The 15,669-nt window shown below is 36.7% G+C and overlaps 1 protein-coding gene across 1 annotated transcript; it reads right to left on the reverse strand.

Annotated features, from left to right (window-relative positions):
• Positions 1-592: 592 nt before the first annotated feature.
• On the reverse strand, positions 593-15,418 carry LOC116274484 (hyaluronidase-4-like). Its single transcript, XM_031665210.1, is given in 5 exon segments — positions 593-734; positions 737-1,142; positions 8,763-8,852; positions 13,488-14,439; positions 15,098-15,418. Coding segments are annotated over 4 exon segments (1,458 nt in total). The 5' UTR covers positions 14,409-14,439; positions 15,098-15,418; the 3' UTR covers positions 593-693.
• Positions 15,419-15,669: the final 251 nt, after the last annotated feature.

Genomic DNA, 15,669 nt, shown 5'->3' on the forward strand with positions numbered 1-15,669 from the left:
TTAGGGATCCCCAATTACTGGAGTGCAAACAGTGATTTGCTTTTGCATCTGCTATTCCCTATTCCAAGAATGTATTTCCTAGGATATATTTGTGACTGCTCCTGCCTTCAAGACATCCCATCAGAGAGGCTTTGACTCTCTTATATTTCCAGTGTTCCCTCAAACTCCCTAATCCTTTTACCCCTCATTATTACTCTCCAGAGCACTTGCAACCACCAAATATATGTGTGTTTGTTAGTGTATTGGGTTAAAAAAATATTTTTTTGAGACAGGGTCTCACTTTGTCACTCAGACTAGAGTGCAGTCACACAATCGTAGTTCCCCACAGCTTTGAACTCCTGGGCTCAATGATCCTCCCACCTCAGCCTGCAAAGTAGCTGGAACTATAGTCTACACCACCACACTCAGCTATTTTTTACATTTTTTGTAGAGATGGGATATTGCTATGTTGTCCAGACTTGGTTATTTCTTATTTATCATTGTTCATTTTCCCACAAGTATTTAAGCTCCCTGAGAGCAGGTATATTCAATTTCTTTTCCTTATTGCCTTGCATGAGGTAAACACCCAGTAAATAATTGCTATTTCAATGAATGGCATCAATGACTACCTTTTTTATTTTTATTTTTTACTTTAAAGTCAATACATATTTTGGGAGAGGTTTGAGGTTGAAAAAAATCAACACTTGCTACTGTTTAGTATTTCAAGGAAAAATTGGCGTTGTAGTAAGGGCTAAAAAAATTTTTAGCAGGATCACAGGAAAAGCCATACTGAGAAAAACTAATAAATTGAAGTTAACAGTAGGAGCCTTATTCATCTCTCTTAGGAGATCTGAAGAGTGATCCTGACAAGATGGTCCATGCCAGCCGTAATAGCAGTGACACACAAATCCATTCTTCATAGCTGTTATTGTCTTCTGTTTATTGTGTTCAGAAATGATGAATCTGAAACTCTTGTTTAGAACATATTTCTTACCACTGCTTTCAGGCATATGCAGATAGAAGGAGGACTCAGGTGTTTTTCGAATACATCTTCCGTGATTGTTACATAGACTCTGACTGCAGAGCTTGGCTGCCGATGTCACATTCACAGCATAACGGCCCAAAGGCCCTCGGATAGATTGTTGCATAGATAAGCAGTTCTCCTGTAGGAAAAACAGAAATCTACTTAAAGCACTCTCAAAGTGTGCTTCCATTATCCAGGCAGTATTAATGCCTGAAGTTTTGCATTTGGTAAGGCTGAGGAGGAAGAGCATTTCTGTGGATTAGCTATTTAAAGGAGGGACTAAACCTTTATAGGGTCATGTGAGTATGAGCCATGCCTTTAATTGGGAAGACTATGAACCAACCAAATTCATTGGTGAAGATGATCTCACAGTGTCCCAGTAGAGACTGGTCCTTAATGTAAAGATATATTTGTAGTAATACTTTTAAAAGATATCATTAATATGGGGATGGTTTGTTAAAATTTAACTTTACTTGTGAAACATTTTCAATGCTGATACTCAATATATTTTAACATTAGGTCAGATTTTTCAAAAACTACCAAGTCATCCTATTCTTCTCTCTACCTCTGATGAGATAACAATTCTCCTAAAGTTGATGAGTTCTCATCCACATTTTTATAACTTTACTAGGGGTGTGTGTGTGCGTGTGTGTGTGTGTGTGTGTAATTATGAACAAGAGGGGGTATTATTTTGTGCTTTTTAATCATTTACATACATATATCATGTAGGATATTTTTGCAACTCGCTTTTTGAACTTAATATTTTCCATTTTTTATGTTGATACATGTAGCATTTTTTCATTTTAATTGCTGTTCAATATTTCATAATATAAATATAACATACTTTACTTGTCCATCAGTCAGTTTTTAGGAGGTAGAATATAAAAGATCATTATTTACATGAAATGCTAGTGTTACTTGTACATTGCATATACGGTCCAATGATAGCAGGTAAGAATGTCTTCCCACAAGTCTACCATTGGGTATTTCATTGATGTGTCCATAGCACTGGGCTTTAACTTTAGGACACATTTCTGTACATTAATGATCATATTGTGCAGTTAGGATGGGCAAACCTAATTGAAATGATATTATCAGCTAACCCAGAAGAGCCTGGCTGGAATCTTGATAAATGTCTGCCTTGATCCACACAGGTAGGATCATGGAAAAATTCTAGTAAATTAATTAGTAATATAAATTGAGTTTTCTATTAGCATTTAATTATTTATTTTATCTATATTTAAACTCATGCATAATTTAAAACCAATTAAGCTTAGAACAGTGGGATATTTTCTCAGTGAGAGGAGGCCCCAGAACTGTGACTCCATCTGGTAAAGATTTGGGAGATTCAAATTGAAAGTCATAAGGCAGAATAAAGTTCTTCATTGACAGGTAGTTGAACAAGGCCAGCACTTTGGCAATAGTAAATTCTGAAGATCATGTAAGCAATATTATTTGTTACAGACACATTCAATCTGCGGCAGTCTCATTCTATATTTAGAAACACACGCTGTTTTTAGTCAGGACAAGACTCCTTGTCTGAGGCATCTGAGGAGGTTTCTAAGAAAGACACAGTAAAATAAAACAGGCAAACAATTGAAGCAAAGGAAAGAAAAGAAAAGGGCGGCTGGGAAGGAAAAAAGAGGAAGGACGAAAAAGCAACCAAGAAAGACAGAGGTCAGGAGGAGTCAAACGAAGACAACATAGAACACTGGCAAATATAATCAACTTCAACTTGGGCATTCCCTGTTCTGTCACAGCCGTCCTCCTTGCAATACCTTCTTCATTTAGCTTCCAGAAGATCACATCCCTGTTTTGTCCCCAACCTCACTAGATGTTCCTTCTCAGTCTTCTTTACTGGCTCCTGTTCATCTTTCCTACATTTAACACTGGAGTGCCCCTGGCTTAAATCTTAGACCTCTTCTCTTCTATAGCTGTACTATTTCACTGAATAAACTCATCCCATCTCATTACTTTAAATACAATCCCCAAATGTGTATCACCCAGACCTTATCCCTGAATTGATTGTGTACCCACCTACTTACTTGACATCTCTGCCTGGATGTCTTACAAGCATTTCAAACTTAACATACTCCAACATAATCTACTGACCCTCTTCCCAGAGTTCCCCATCTCAGCATAAGCCAACTTCCTCTTTCCAGTGCCTCAGGAGCAAAACCTTGGAGTTATTCATCACTCCTTTTCCCGCTTACAGTTAAGCCATCAGCAAGTCCTTTTCAGTCTACCTTCAAAATATATCCCGAATTCAACCCTTGCTACCATTCTGTTTCAGGTCACTAATAGCTCTCGCCTGGATGATTGCCTCCCAACTAGTCTCACACAATCTGTTCTAAATACAGTAAGCATACATATGTTTCTCTCTATAATTAATAAAATAGGAATCAACAATAAAAGAAGTAGACACAAAAATCCTAGTTTTTTACAGATTAAAAATACCCTCCCAAGTAGCAATTTGGTCCAAAAGGAAATTTTTTAAATCACAATTTCAAATTAATTAGAAAAATAAAAACAACTGGAATACTGCATGTTAAAATGTGTTAATACATCCAAAGTAATTTTCAATGTCAATGCCTAGTCGTAAGTGCTTTTGTTTACTGGGTGATTCAATTATCAAACCAGAAACAAGGCATTTTGGCATTGGCTTTCACCTGGACTCCCATTCAGCTATACAGCAGTGTGCACTAGTAGCTGATGGGGTGCTGAGTGGCACGCTTTCCACTTAAGCTTTTTTCTATGCTTCCTATTCCCTCAACTTTCTGCATCTTCTCAGTCACTTTTCCACTTTTAGAAGCTCCACCTTAGTGGCTACCTGCTTCATTGAATCAGTGCATTTCCTATCTCTGTCTATTATCAGAAGCTGGTCACCAATTTCCTAGAACCCAGCAAGTGATATTCTACCTATTATGGCAAACTTTCTTGATTTTCGGTGTATCTGGAGCGTTCACTAAATTTCTAAAATTAGCTTCTAATTTTAAATCTTTATCCAAAGAAATGTGCACCTTTTTGTGGAAGTTTATCCTCTACTCTGTCTTTGGATCTGAAAGAAATGTCCTAACATTTTAAAGCATGCTAATACTAGATGCAAAAGTAATACTTTTTATTGCAACAGCTTTGATTATTTAACATAGAGGAATAAAATAATAAATTAAACAAGCATTCAATTCAAGAACTTAGAAAAATAATTTTTTAGAAAGCAATCTCATGAAAAGAAATAATAAAGTTAAAAGTATAAATTTTTGAATTAGAAAATTGAATTGATAAAGAGTGGGTCTTCAAAAAAAGAAAACCATCAAACACTTATATCTGACAAGCCTAACTAATCAAAAAAAGAAGAGTCATGATTGATTGATTGATTAAGTGGTTGAACTCAGTCTCCAATTCATTGATAATGCATAGCTTGAAGCATCTACCCATTGTTTCACCCTTTGTGTTCTTGAGGCATGGTCAGCCCTCATCATAAAACTATTAGGTGTGATTATATCCACCCTAAACAAAGATACTCCCAGATTACCACCCAGAAACCAAGGACAAAGGCCAGATCTCTCTTTGGGAAAAGCCAGATTCTTTATAACCCATTGTCTCTCCATCTCACTACCTCCTCTTCTATTTTACTATAAAAGTTTTGATTATATCAACCTTAATTATTGCTTCTAGAGTTGGATTTGGCAGCCTTTTGGCTGTGATTCCATGACTATTTCAGCTGCTCTAAGGAAAGATGATCTGTATTTAAAGATTCACATCAGGAATCTAAAAGAGAATTTTGTCTATGTGACAGCTTGGATTTAATCAGACCATCCCAAATACATGCTTCAATTAGGAGAAACCTGTTAAACCATTTATATGTAATGTGGTTAAAAAAAGACAGGAACTTTACATATAACTTATAAAAATGTGATATACTACATAAACAGTAAGAAAAATAAAAATCATATGACCATCTTACTAGATGCAGAAAAAGCATTTTTTAAAAATTTAACACCCCTTCACAGTAAAAACTCTTACAACAATAGGTATAGAAAGAATGTATCACAACATATAAAGGCCATATATGACCAGCCCATAGCTAACATCATAGTCAATGATGAAAAGTTGAAGCTTTTTCTCTAAGATCAGAAATAACACAAGGATACTCACTCTAATCATTTCTCTTTTATTCATTTTAGTTTAATTATTTTCCGTTAAGAGATGGAGTCTGTCACCCAGGCTGAAGTGCAGTAGCACAATCATAGTCCATTACAGCTTTGAAATCCTAGGTTCAAGTCATTCTCCTGCTGTAGCCTCCTGAGAAGCTAGGACTACAAGCACACACCAACACACCTGGCTATTTTTTTCTTTTTTACTATTTGTAGAGATGGTGTCTCATTATGTTGCCCAGGCTGGGTTTGAACTCATGGCCTCAAGCAACCTTCCTGCCTCAGCTTCCCAAAGTACTGGGATTATAGGCATGAGCCATCTCATCCAGCCAACTCTGACCACTTCTATTCAACATACTACTAGAAGTCCCAGCTAGAGCAATTAAGCAAGAAATAAAAATGAATCTGAATTTAAAACTATCCTTGTTGCAGATGATATAATTCTATATATAGAAAACCCTAAAAACTACAAAAAAATGTCATAAGTAATAAAGAAATTCAGTAAGGTTGCAGTATACAAAATCAACATATACAAATTAATTGAATTTCTATTCATTAATAGTGAGCCATCTGAAAAGGAAACTAAGAAAACAATTCCATTTACAATACCATTAAAAATAATAAAATCCTTAGGAATAAACTTAACCAAAAAAGTGAAAGACTTGTACATCGAAAACTACATAATATTGATAAAAGGCGTTAAAGGAGACATAAATAAAAGATAACTTATGTTTATGGACAGAAAAACTTAATATTGTTAAAATGTCCACACTGCCCAAAGTGATCTGCAAGTTCGATGCTATCCCCATCAAAATCCCAATGGCAATTTTTACAGAAATAGAAAACAAAAAACTAAACTTTATATGGAACCACAAAAGGCCCAGAAGAGCCAAAATAACCTTCAGAAAGAACAAAACTGGAGGCTTCACATTTCCTCATTTAAAAATACATTACAATTCTACAATAAATAAAACACTATGTTACTGGTATAAAGGAAGATATACAAGTCACAGGCACAGAATAGAGAGGCCAGAAGTAAACCCACACATATATGATCAACTGATGTTTGACAAGAGTGCCAAGAACACAACAGAGAAAAGATAGTCTCTTCAACAGATGGAGCTGGGAAAACTAGATATCCGTATGCCCAGAAACGAAATTGGATCCCTATCTTACACCACACACAAAAGTCAATTCAAACTGGACTAAAGACTTACTTAACATTAGACCGAATACTCTAAAATGCCTAAAAGAAAACACACGGGGAACGCTTCCTGACACTGGTCTTGGCAATTATTTCTTAGACATGACACCAGAAGGACAGGAAACAAAAACAAACGTGGACAAATGGGATGCATCAAACTGAAAAGCTTTTGCACAGCAAAAGAAACAGCAGTGTGAAGAGATAACCTATAGAATAGTAGAAATATTTCCAAACCATATATCCGATAGAGGTCAATATCCAAAATATATAAGGAACTTCTATGACTCAGCAAAAAATCCAAATAACCCAATCAAAAATTAAGCAAAGGACTTGAACAAACATTTCTCCAAAGAAGACATACAAAGAGCTAATAGGTATATGAAAAGATGCTCAAAATCATTACTTATCGGGGAAATATAAATCAAAACAATGAGCTATCACCTCACACCTGTTAGGATGGGTATAATTTAAAAAATAAAAGATAACAAGTGTTGAAGTTGTAGAGAAGTGGGAACCCCCAAATCCTGTTGATGGGAATGTTAAATGGTACAACAGCTATGGAAAACAGTATGGAAATTCCTCAAAAAATTCTAACTATAACTACTATGTGATTCAGTATATACGCATATACACTTCTGGATATATAAAAGAAGTGAAATTGCAATCTCAAAGAGATGTCTGCATTCCCATGTATATTGCAGCACTATTCACAATAGCCAAGAAATGGAAACAATCCAAGTGTCTGTTGACAGATAAATGAATAAAGATAATTCACTATATACATACAATGAAATAGTAGTCAGCCTTTTAAAAAGAAGGAAATAATGTCCTTTATAACAACCAGATGAACCTGGGGGGGCATTACTCTATGTGAACTAAGGCAGTCACAGAAGGACAAATGCTACATGATTGTACTTAGGAGGTATCTAAAATAGTAAACTCGTAGAAGCAGAGAATACAGTAATAGTTGTAAGGGGCTGAGGGTGGGAGAAATGGGAAGTTGTTATTTAAAGGTTGCAACTTTTCAGTTATGCTAGATAAATAAGTTAGAGATATGCTAGTTCAGTTCCCCTAGATAAATAAGTTCGAGAGATCTCCTGTACAACATAGTGTCTATAGTTAATAATGTATTAAGCAATCCAAAATTTAAGAGGGTAGATTTCATATTAAGTATTCTTATAACAAAAGAACAGAATAGATTGTTAATTTTTTTTTTTTTTTTTTTTTTTTTTTTTTTTTTTTGAGATGGAGTTTCACTCTTGTTGCCCAAACAAGAGTGCAATGGCGTGATCTCGGCTCAGGGCAACCTCTGCCTCCCGGGTTCAAGTGATTCTCCTGCCTCAGCCTCTTGAGTAGCTGGGATTACAGGCATGCGCCACTATACCCAGCTAATTTTGTATATTTAGTAGAGACGGAGTTTGTCCATGTTGGTCAGGCTAGTCGCAAACTCCCGAACTCAGGTGATCCACCCGCCTGGGCCTCCCAAAGTGCTGGGATTACAGGCGTGAGCCAACGCGCCCAGCCAGAACAGAGTAGATTGTTAATAAATCTTTATATACAAATAGATTATTCTCCCACATGCATTTCTATAACAGGTAATCAGCAAAGTAAATAATCATTTTGGGGCCGGGTACGGTGGCTCACGCCTGTAATCCCAAGACTTTAGGAGGCCGAGGTGGGCTGATAGCTTGAGGCCAGGAGTTTGAGACCAGCCTGGCCAACATAACAAAACCATGACTCTACTAAAAATACAAAAAATAAGCCAGGCATGGTGGCACATGCCTGTAGTCCCAGCTAGTCAAGAGGCTGAGTCACGAGAGTCCCTTGTACCTGGGAGGCAGGGGTTGCAGTGAGCCGAAATTGCGCGACTGCACTCCAGTCTGGGTGACAGAGTGAGACTATCTCACCAAAAAAAAAAAAAAAAAAAAAAAAAAAAGAAAAAATTATTTATCATTTTTGGAGCATCTGCCCTCCTTAGCGCAAATGAAATAATTTTTCATTTTTAAAATTTATTATTTTTTGTTTGTCACATATATATTATGCCATGTAATCTACCAAAATCCTGCGGAGGAGGTTTTATTTTAGTCCAGTTTTTTAGTTGGAGAAGCTGAGACTCAGAAATGTTAATTAACATGCTCAAAATTACACCCCTAGGACATAAACATCAGTTTCTCACTTAGCTGCCTGATTAGAATGATTGCGCTCTTTCTACCCTTCTACTAACCACAATGGCTGGTATGGAGTAGATGCTCAATGTTAGACCCTGTACTTTTTGAATTTCACTAAGGTCAAGTAAGCAGATAATCAGCAACCATTTGACCCTGATGCGAGAAAAAAAAAAAAAATTTTAAACCAATCTCAAAAGTGTGTTCAAGTTGCTGACAGAGAAATCATTGCTTACCTTTGAAGCAGAATATTCATATCCTCCCCACAATATTACTCCCGCTGCCCCCAATGCAGCACTTTCGCCAATTGTATGCACTAAGTCCTCCTAGAAAAGAGAGGTATCAGGAGTAGTTTCCACCAAGTCAAATTTTGTCACTGATAATGCAATAATAAGACTCAACCCCTCAACTGTGGTAAGGAACACATTAATAACGGTATCTTTGTTTCTAAAACAAAGGACTATACCACAGGGTAAATACTGCATGATCTCAGATAGAATCTGAAAAAGTTGATCTCATGGAAGTAGAGAGTAGAATGGTGATTATCCGAGGCTGAGGTGGTTAGGAGGGAGAGAGGATTGAGGAGATGTTGGTTAAATAACATATAATTACAATTAGATAGGAGGAATAAGTTCAAGAGATCTATTGTATAGCATGGTGTCTATAGGTAATGACAATATATTGTAGTCTTGAAAAATGCTAAGAGAGTGGATATTAAGTGTTCTTAAAAATAACTGTGAGGTCATGAATTTGTTAATTAGCTAGATTTAACCATTCTACAATGTCTATGTACCTCAAAACATTATGTTGTATATGATAAATACATACTACAATTGTATATGTTGATTAAAATATAAATTTTAATACACAGAAAAAAAGCATTTCTTTTAAATAAAGCTATCATACAAAAAAATAAAACAAAAGACTATAGCAGAATTGGAAAAGGTGATACTGCCTTGGATTCTTACATTTACTTGAGAAATATTTGCAATGTTCCAGGCAATATTCTAAACACTGAGAATATAAAAGTGAAATAGATTTCATTTCCTGTTCTTGAAGGAATGGTTTTTAGTCTAATGGTTGAGACAGACATATAAACAAGTGACTATAATATAATAAGATAATTTTTATATTAGTAGTACTCACAAGGCATATATAAATTAGAAGTGCTTAATACTTCATGGAAGAGTCTGGGAAGGCATCCTTGAACAGGTTAAATTTCAGATGACTCTTGGGAATGAGAATCAGTAGACTCTTGAGAATGAGTATGAATTCACAAGACAGTCTAGAGAGAGCAGAGTTTTATATCCACAAGGGAGAATAAGAGCAGAGACTCAGATCCGGGCAAAATCACAGTCCATCCGGAGAACTCCCAGCACTTCCTTGTGGTAAAGCGTACAGAATTTGGTAAGAAAGAACGTATGAATTTCTATGTATAAACAGAATCCAAATACAAACATAAAAATGCTGTTTTAAAGTGTTAAGACAACTGGCCAGGCGCAGTGGCTCACACCTGTAATTTCAGCACTTTGGAAGCCCAAGGCAGACAGATCACTTGAGGTGAGTAGTTCGAGACCAGGCTGGGCAACACGGTGAAACCCTACCTTTACTAAAAATACAAAAATAGCCTGTCATGGTGGTGCTTGCCTGTAATCCCAGCTACTCGGAAGGCTGAGGCAGGAGAGTCTCTTGAATTCAGGAGGCGGAGGCTGCAGTGAGCCAAGATCCTGCCACTGAACTCCGGCCTGGGTGACAGAGTGAGACTCCATCTCAAATAACTAAATAAATGCAAAAATTTAGTGCTGGAAAGACACAAACTTGCAACTTTGATTCTTTTTTCTTTTTGCATATAAAGAATGCATTGGAGGCCCGGCATGGTGGGTAATCCCAACACTTTGGGAGGCTGAGGTGGGTGGATCACCTGAGGTCAGGAGTTCGAGACCAGCCTGATCAACATCGTGAAACCCCATCTCTACTAAAAATACAAAAATTAGCCAGCGTGGTGGCACACGCCTGTAATCCCAGCTACTTGGGAGGCTGAGGCAGGAGAATCACTTGAACCAGGGAGGCGGAGCTTGCAGTGAGACGAGATCGCACCATTGCACTCCAGCCTGAGCGACAGAGCGAGGCTCCATCTCAAAAAAGAGAAAGGAATGCACTGGAGGGGAAGGTCAAGATAGTACAGGCAGGAACACCAATTAGGAGGTGATAGAAATTGTTCGGTGAGAAATGATGATGCCTCAACAAAGGTAGTGTCAGTCCTTGTAAAGCAGAGGGAACAGATTGAAGAGTTATTTGGAAATAAAGATGGGTAAGTTTTAGTTACCTATTGGATAATGGAAAGAGGAGAAGGGAGGCAGCCAAGTGACTTTCAAATTGGGTGACTATGTAGATTACAGTTCACCAAGATAAGAAACTGAGGATGTTATGCTAATGAATATAGGCCAAGAGCAAAGAAGTAGGAAATAGGGAGAGATGGGAGATAAAGGGGATGACACAGATGGAGCAATCTGCATTCTTTTCTCCCCTACAAGGTATGGAGAGTCAGAGATCCAGTGCAAAGGTGGAGTGCTCACAGACTGCAATGAGTCAATTGTCACACCACTGTAAGCTTTCCTGCGTGGTAGGAAGGTTTCAGCAATACTGGTATTTATGTTCTGCAATTTGTCTAAGTAATACAACAAGAAATGAAATCATTCTTCCGTTATACTGACTAGTATCACATTCCTTAAACCTAAATGTAGTCACTTATTTTAATTAAGACACTGCTGAAGGCAAATACCAACCAGAACTGGTTTTTAAAACATGCATTGGAAAGTTATGTTACTTAGACAAAAGGTGAGAAAAACCCATACTGTTTTTTGATAAGTGATACATGGAAGGCAATAGGAAAGCATTAAGACAATTCAATATAATGCTCAGGTGATTCTATATATTTTGGTGAGTGAAGAATGCAGTCTATTGATTTCTAAAGTAGAGCTCAGAGGTGATACTTAACCTATAATTTACTTTAAAAGTCTAATGTACGCACAAAAATTAAAAATAAAAAAGATTAAAAAGCCTAATAGCACGAAAAATAGGAAAGCAATGAAAAGCTTTTATGAAAATGTGGCTCATCTCATTCTCCCGTTTTCTCTCAAGGTGAACTCTTTGACTGCATGAATTATTATTATTTTCTACTGTTATTACTAATAACATGTAATTCCTGACACAATGTAGGCACTCAAGAATTTCTGAATGAATAAATATAACTCAGGTTTTTTTCTGAAAAGGATTTAAGAACGTAAAATGATTTGAGAAAGCTGGCATCACTTGAGGAATATCTTAGCAAGAAGACTTTGGTAGGCATGACTGATATCCTAGAATACCTGGACAACTGGCTTTTGAAAGAAGGATTTGATGTATTCTATGCTGCACCAGAAGGTAGAATTAGAACTAGTGGTATGAAGTTATTGGAGGCAAAGTAGATTTAAAAAAAAAATCTAAAGTAGATACTCAAAAACTTTCTAGGAATTAATATTTCCCCCAGACGGCAGTTTTCCTTCTAATGTAAGAAGCGGCCCCATCAAAAAGTGTTAAAGTAGAGGCAGGATGAGAAAGGGTTTTTATTTAGGTAGGAGATGGGTTAAGTGCCCATGAGATTCTTCCAAATTTTTGTCATAATGCTATGATTCTTTTCCTTCTAAACTTATTGAATGATACTGAGTAATCCTGCAGTGTGAAGTCTAATTAATAATATTTGGATTTTATTCTGAAATATTTAGGAAGAATTGCTACTGCTTTTCAATGGTTTTAAATGGCCTTATCTCAAACCTAAGTGGTCTACGTAAGCTGTGTATTGTCTATACAACAGCTTTGCTTCTGTGTTGGGTACTGCCCTAAAGAATTGTTGGCTGTCAGGTATGGATGGAGATTTGAGGATTTTCTTATCTAGCCACCCATCCAAAGATTGAATCCTTACGATGATGTCCTATGTGAAAATCTAGTTAAAGTTTGAACACTTGCCATGTCTTCAAACTTATTATCTTCTAAACAAGCTCATCCCCACATCTGTAGGCTTCCAGCTTTGTGTTCAGTCTAAAGACAGTATCTGTCTCCTTATATAAACCAGTTTTAATGCCTTGACAATAACCACTAGATTGTACTGTAGACTCTTAAAGACAAAATCAAGAGAATCTATGTAATTTTTTCAGTTAGCCTAGCTAATTAAAACATACAAATGCAATATAATGAGAAATGTAGCTGATTAATAATTTACCCCAAGCTCTATGTTGTACGTTTTTGATTTGGAAAATTGCCTTTTCATATTAAGAAGTTCATTCTAGGCTGGCCGTGGTGGCTCACCCCTGTAATCCCAGCACTTTGGGAGGCTGAGGCGGGCAGATCACGGGATCAGGAGATCGAGACCATCCTGGCTAACACGGTGAAACCCCGTCTCTACTAAAAATACAAAAAAAAAAAAAAAAATTAGCTGGGCGTGGTGGCGGGCGCCTGAAGTCCCAGCTACTTGGGAGGCTGAGGCAGGAGAATGGCGTGAACCCGGGAGGAGGAGCTTGCAGTGAGCCGAGATCGTGCCACTGCACTCCAGCCTGGGCGACAGAGCGAGACTCCTTCTCGAAAACAAAATAAAAAATAAGTTAGTTCTAAAATTTCTCTCTGGTTAAAATTACTCTATCTGTTACATTATTTAAATCAAGTTTAACATCTGTTCTGTAAGAAACTCCTGTGAGTGCTAAGCTGGTAAGAATCATTATCCAAAAGTGTTAAGTGCACATCTAATTGTCAGTGACATTTTTCAGCACTGAGTTGACATTTGAAGAAATATACATGCTTAAAAGAGAATAAGATTGTGTTGCTAAGGGAAAATAAATATCCTAAAACATTTATGTGGAGGCTTTATATAGTTATTCTACAAAATTTCCATTTTTTAAAAAAAAATGTGAGTGACTGCTTTTCCTTACCTGTGAGAGAGCTTCAGTACTATGCAAATAAAATGGTCTGGAAAAAATAAAAACCGGCAAAACATAGTCATGTCTAGCCATTTCAGCAATCCTCATGGCTTCTCTCACCCGATAGTGAACAAATTTCAAAGCATTTAAGCTTGACTTCAGTATTTTATCCAAATATATTGAAGGATAAAGCGCTGCGCTTTTCTCCCACAGCCACAGGAGTTGGTCATTGCGGAGAATTTCATCATTCGGACAATTACCTGTGTACGTCTCTGGATTTATTCTGTAATCATAATTGTAGCAGTCTGGGTAGAGATAAAAGCCCCATAAACATTTTGGTCTCATTTCTAAAGCCAATGTGAGAGTAACGTTCATGAAATTTTTTCCAGCATTTTCAAATTCCTCTCGGGCAACTGTTTCCACTTTCATTTCTGACCAATAAGGATGATGGTTTCTAGTGAAGGCTAAAGAGTGGTTGTTGTATATTATTCGGCTGCCCCGATTTCTATCCCATTGGGGTTTCCAACTTTCCCAGTCAATAACAACAAGTCCTTCTGATCTCCACCAAGGGACAGCTTCTCCGATGTCATCAGCAGCTTTCCTAAGATGTTCAGAAAGGCTCACGTTCTGCGGTATTCCTCCATTAAAGGATTTTCCATCTTGAGAGAAGTAAGGGTAATACCCTAATTCGTTTGGATAAATTATGGCAATTTTTGACCCACTCTGAGTCTCTAAAGGATTTGATATAATGTTAAATACTTGAAGATTCATATTCACGTTGAAGAAAGGCATACAGTACATTGTTGGGGCTGCCCAGAAAATGCTGAAAGGCTGGCTGTCGATCACCAGAGGCATTGCTGGTTTGAGGGCTGCCTGAGTTAACAGGATGAAGAGTGGCAGCACTCCTAACCATGCCACCCATGGGTTACACATGGCTTGAGGTTTTCAGCATTACAGCAGTCTCCTTAAAAATAATAAGCAAAATATCATACATAATGGAGTCAAATGTCCCTTAAGTTTTGTGGTATACAGTGAATAGACCAAATATTTTAAAATATCTTTCAGGTTTATTAACATCTAGGCCAATATAGATATTATAGTCTATATATGGATATTATAGGCCAATGTAGTTTCATCGCAACAAGGGAGGATGAGTGGGGCTTTTTTTTTTTTTTTTTCACTTGAAATGTGAAAAAAAATCTAGTCAATAAAAACTATAAAAAGTTTCACACATTCATCAGCTACGCAAAGTCTAGCTGCTAGCCATTCTGGTTTTAATTTCCTACGATTCTGAATACGCTAACCCAAACCTTCTTGTACTGACAAGCCTTTGCTGGCTGTAAGAGGAACTAGAAAAGAAAGGCTGAATGGATTGTCATATCTCCTTATTGATTACTCGCAAAGTGACTCCAAGAACATGCCCACTTGAAAATTAACAAATATTGGAATTTTAACTAATATTAAATAGAACAAAAAGAAATAACTAACTGTACTAACAGTAATACTTTACATGCAATTTAAAATGCACTGGTCTCAGATGTTTGTTTTTAAAACAGAGAGCAGTTACCTTTGGAACCAGCATAGGCTGAAATAAAAAAAAAAACAAGTAGAAATTTAATTACCCTTTGTTGATTATGGATTTTGGTGCTATCATCTTCTCTTAGATATATAAACAAGCCTAAAATCCTATTAGTTCTTTAACTCCAGTGGTTTTCCTATAAAGAAACTGGATTGTATATTCAGCAGTTAAACCCTAAATAAACCTTGTCTCTTTAGGCCCCTCTAACTAGTCCGTTGGGACAAAAACTGCCAAAGAATCTTCCCAGAATATAAGGACTATCTAATAGTTGATGCATTCCAGCCAACAAGATCTCATCCTGAAAGCAATATGGTTGCAGTTATCAAAATTATCTTATCGTATGGATGTTTTTAAATAAAGGAATTTATTTTAAACAGATTTTTCTCTGATATAATTAAACTCAGTTTCTTTTTAAGAGTCATACATTGTTTCTCATGTAGTTCTTGGTGTCTTCATTTAATGTACTAAATTCAGGAAAGACACCAACCAAAATTGTACGCTAACTCTCACAACATAGCACCCAAAGTTTGTAAAGAAACTTGAGTAAGTCGTAGGCTCTCTGTACACTGAATTTTTAAGTTGACAAATGTGAATGATAATTTACTCTTTTAAATA

The sequence above is a fragment of the Papio anubis genome, chromosome 4 (assembly GCF_008728515.1).
Source record: "Papio anubis isolate 15944 chromosome 4, Panubis1.0, whole genome shotgun sequence".
NCBI classification, from domain to species: Eukaryota; Metazoa; Chordata; class Mammalia; order Primates; family Cercopithecidae; genus Papio; species Papio anubis.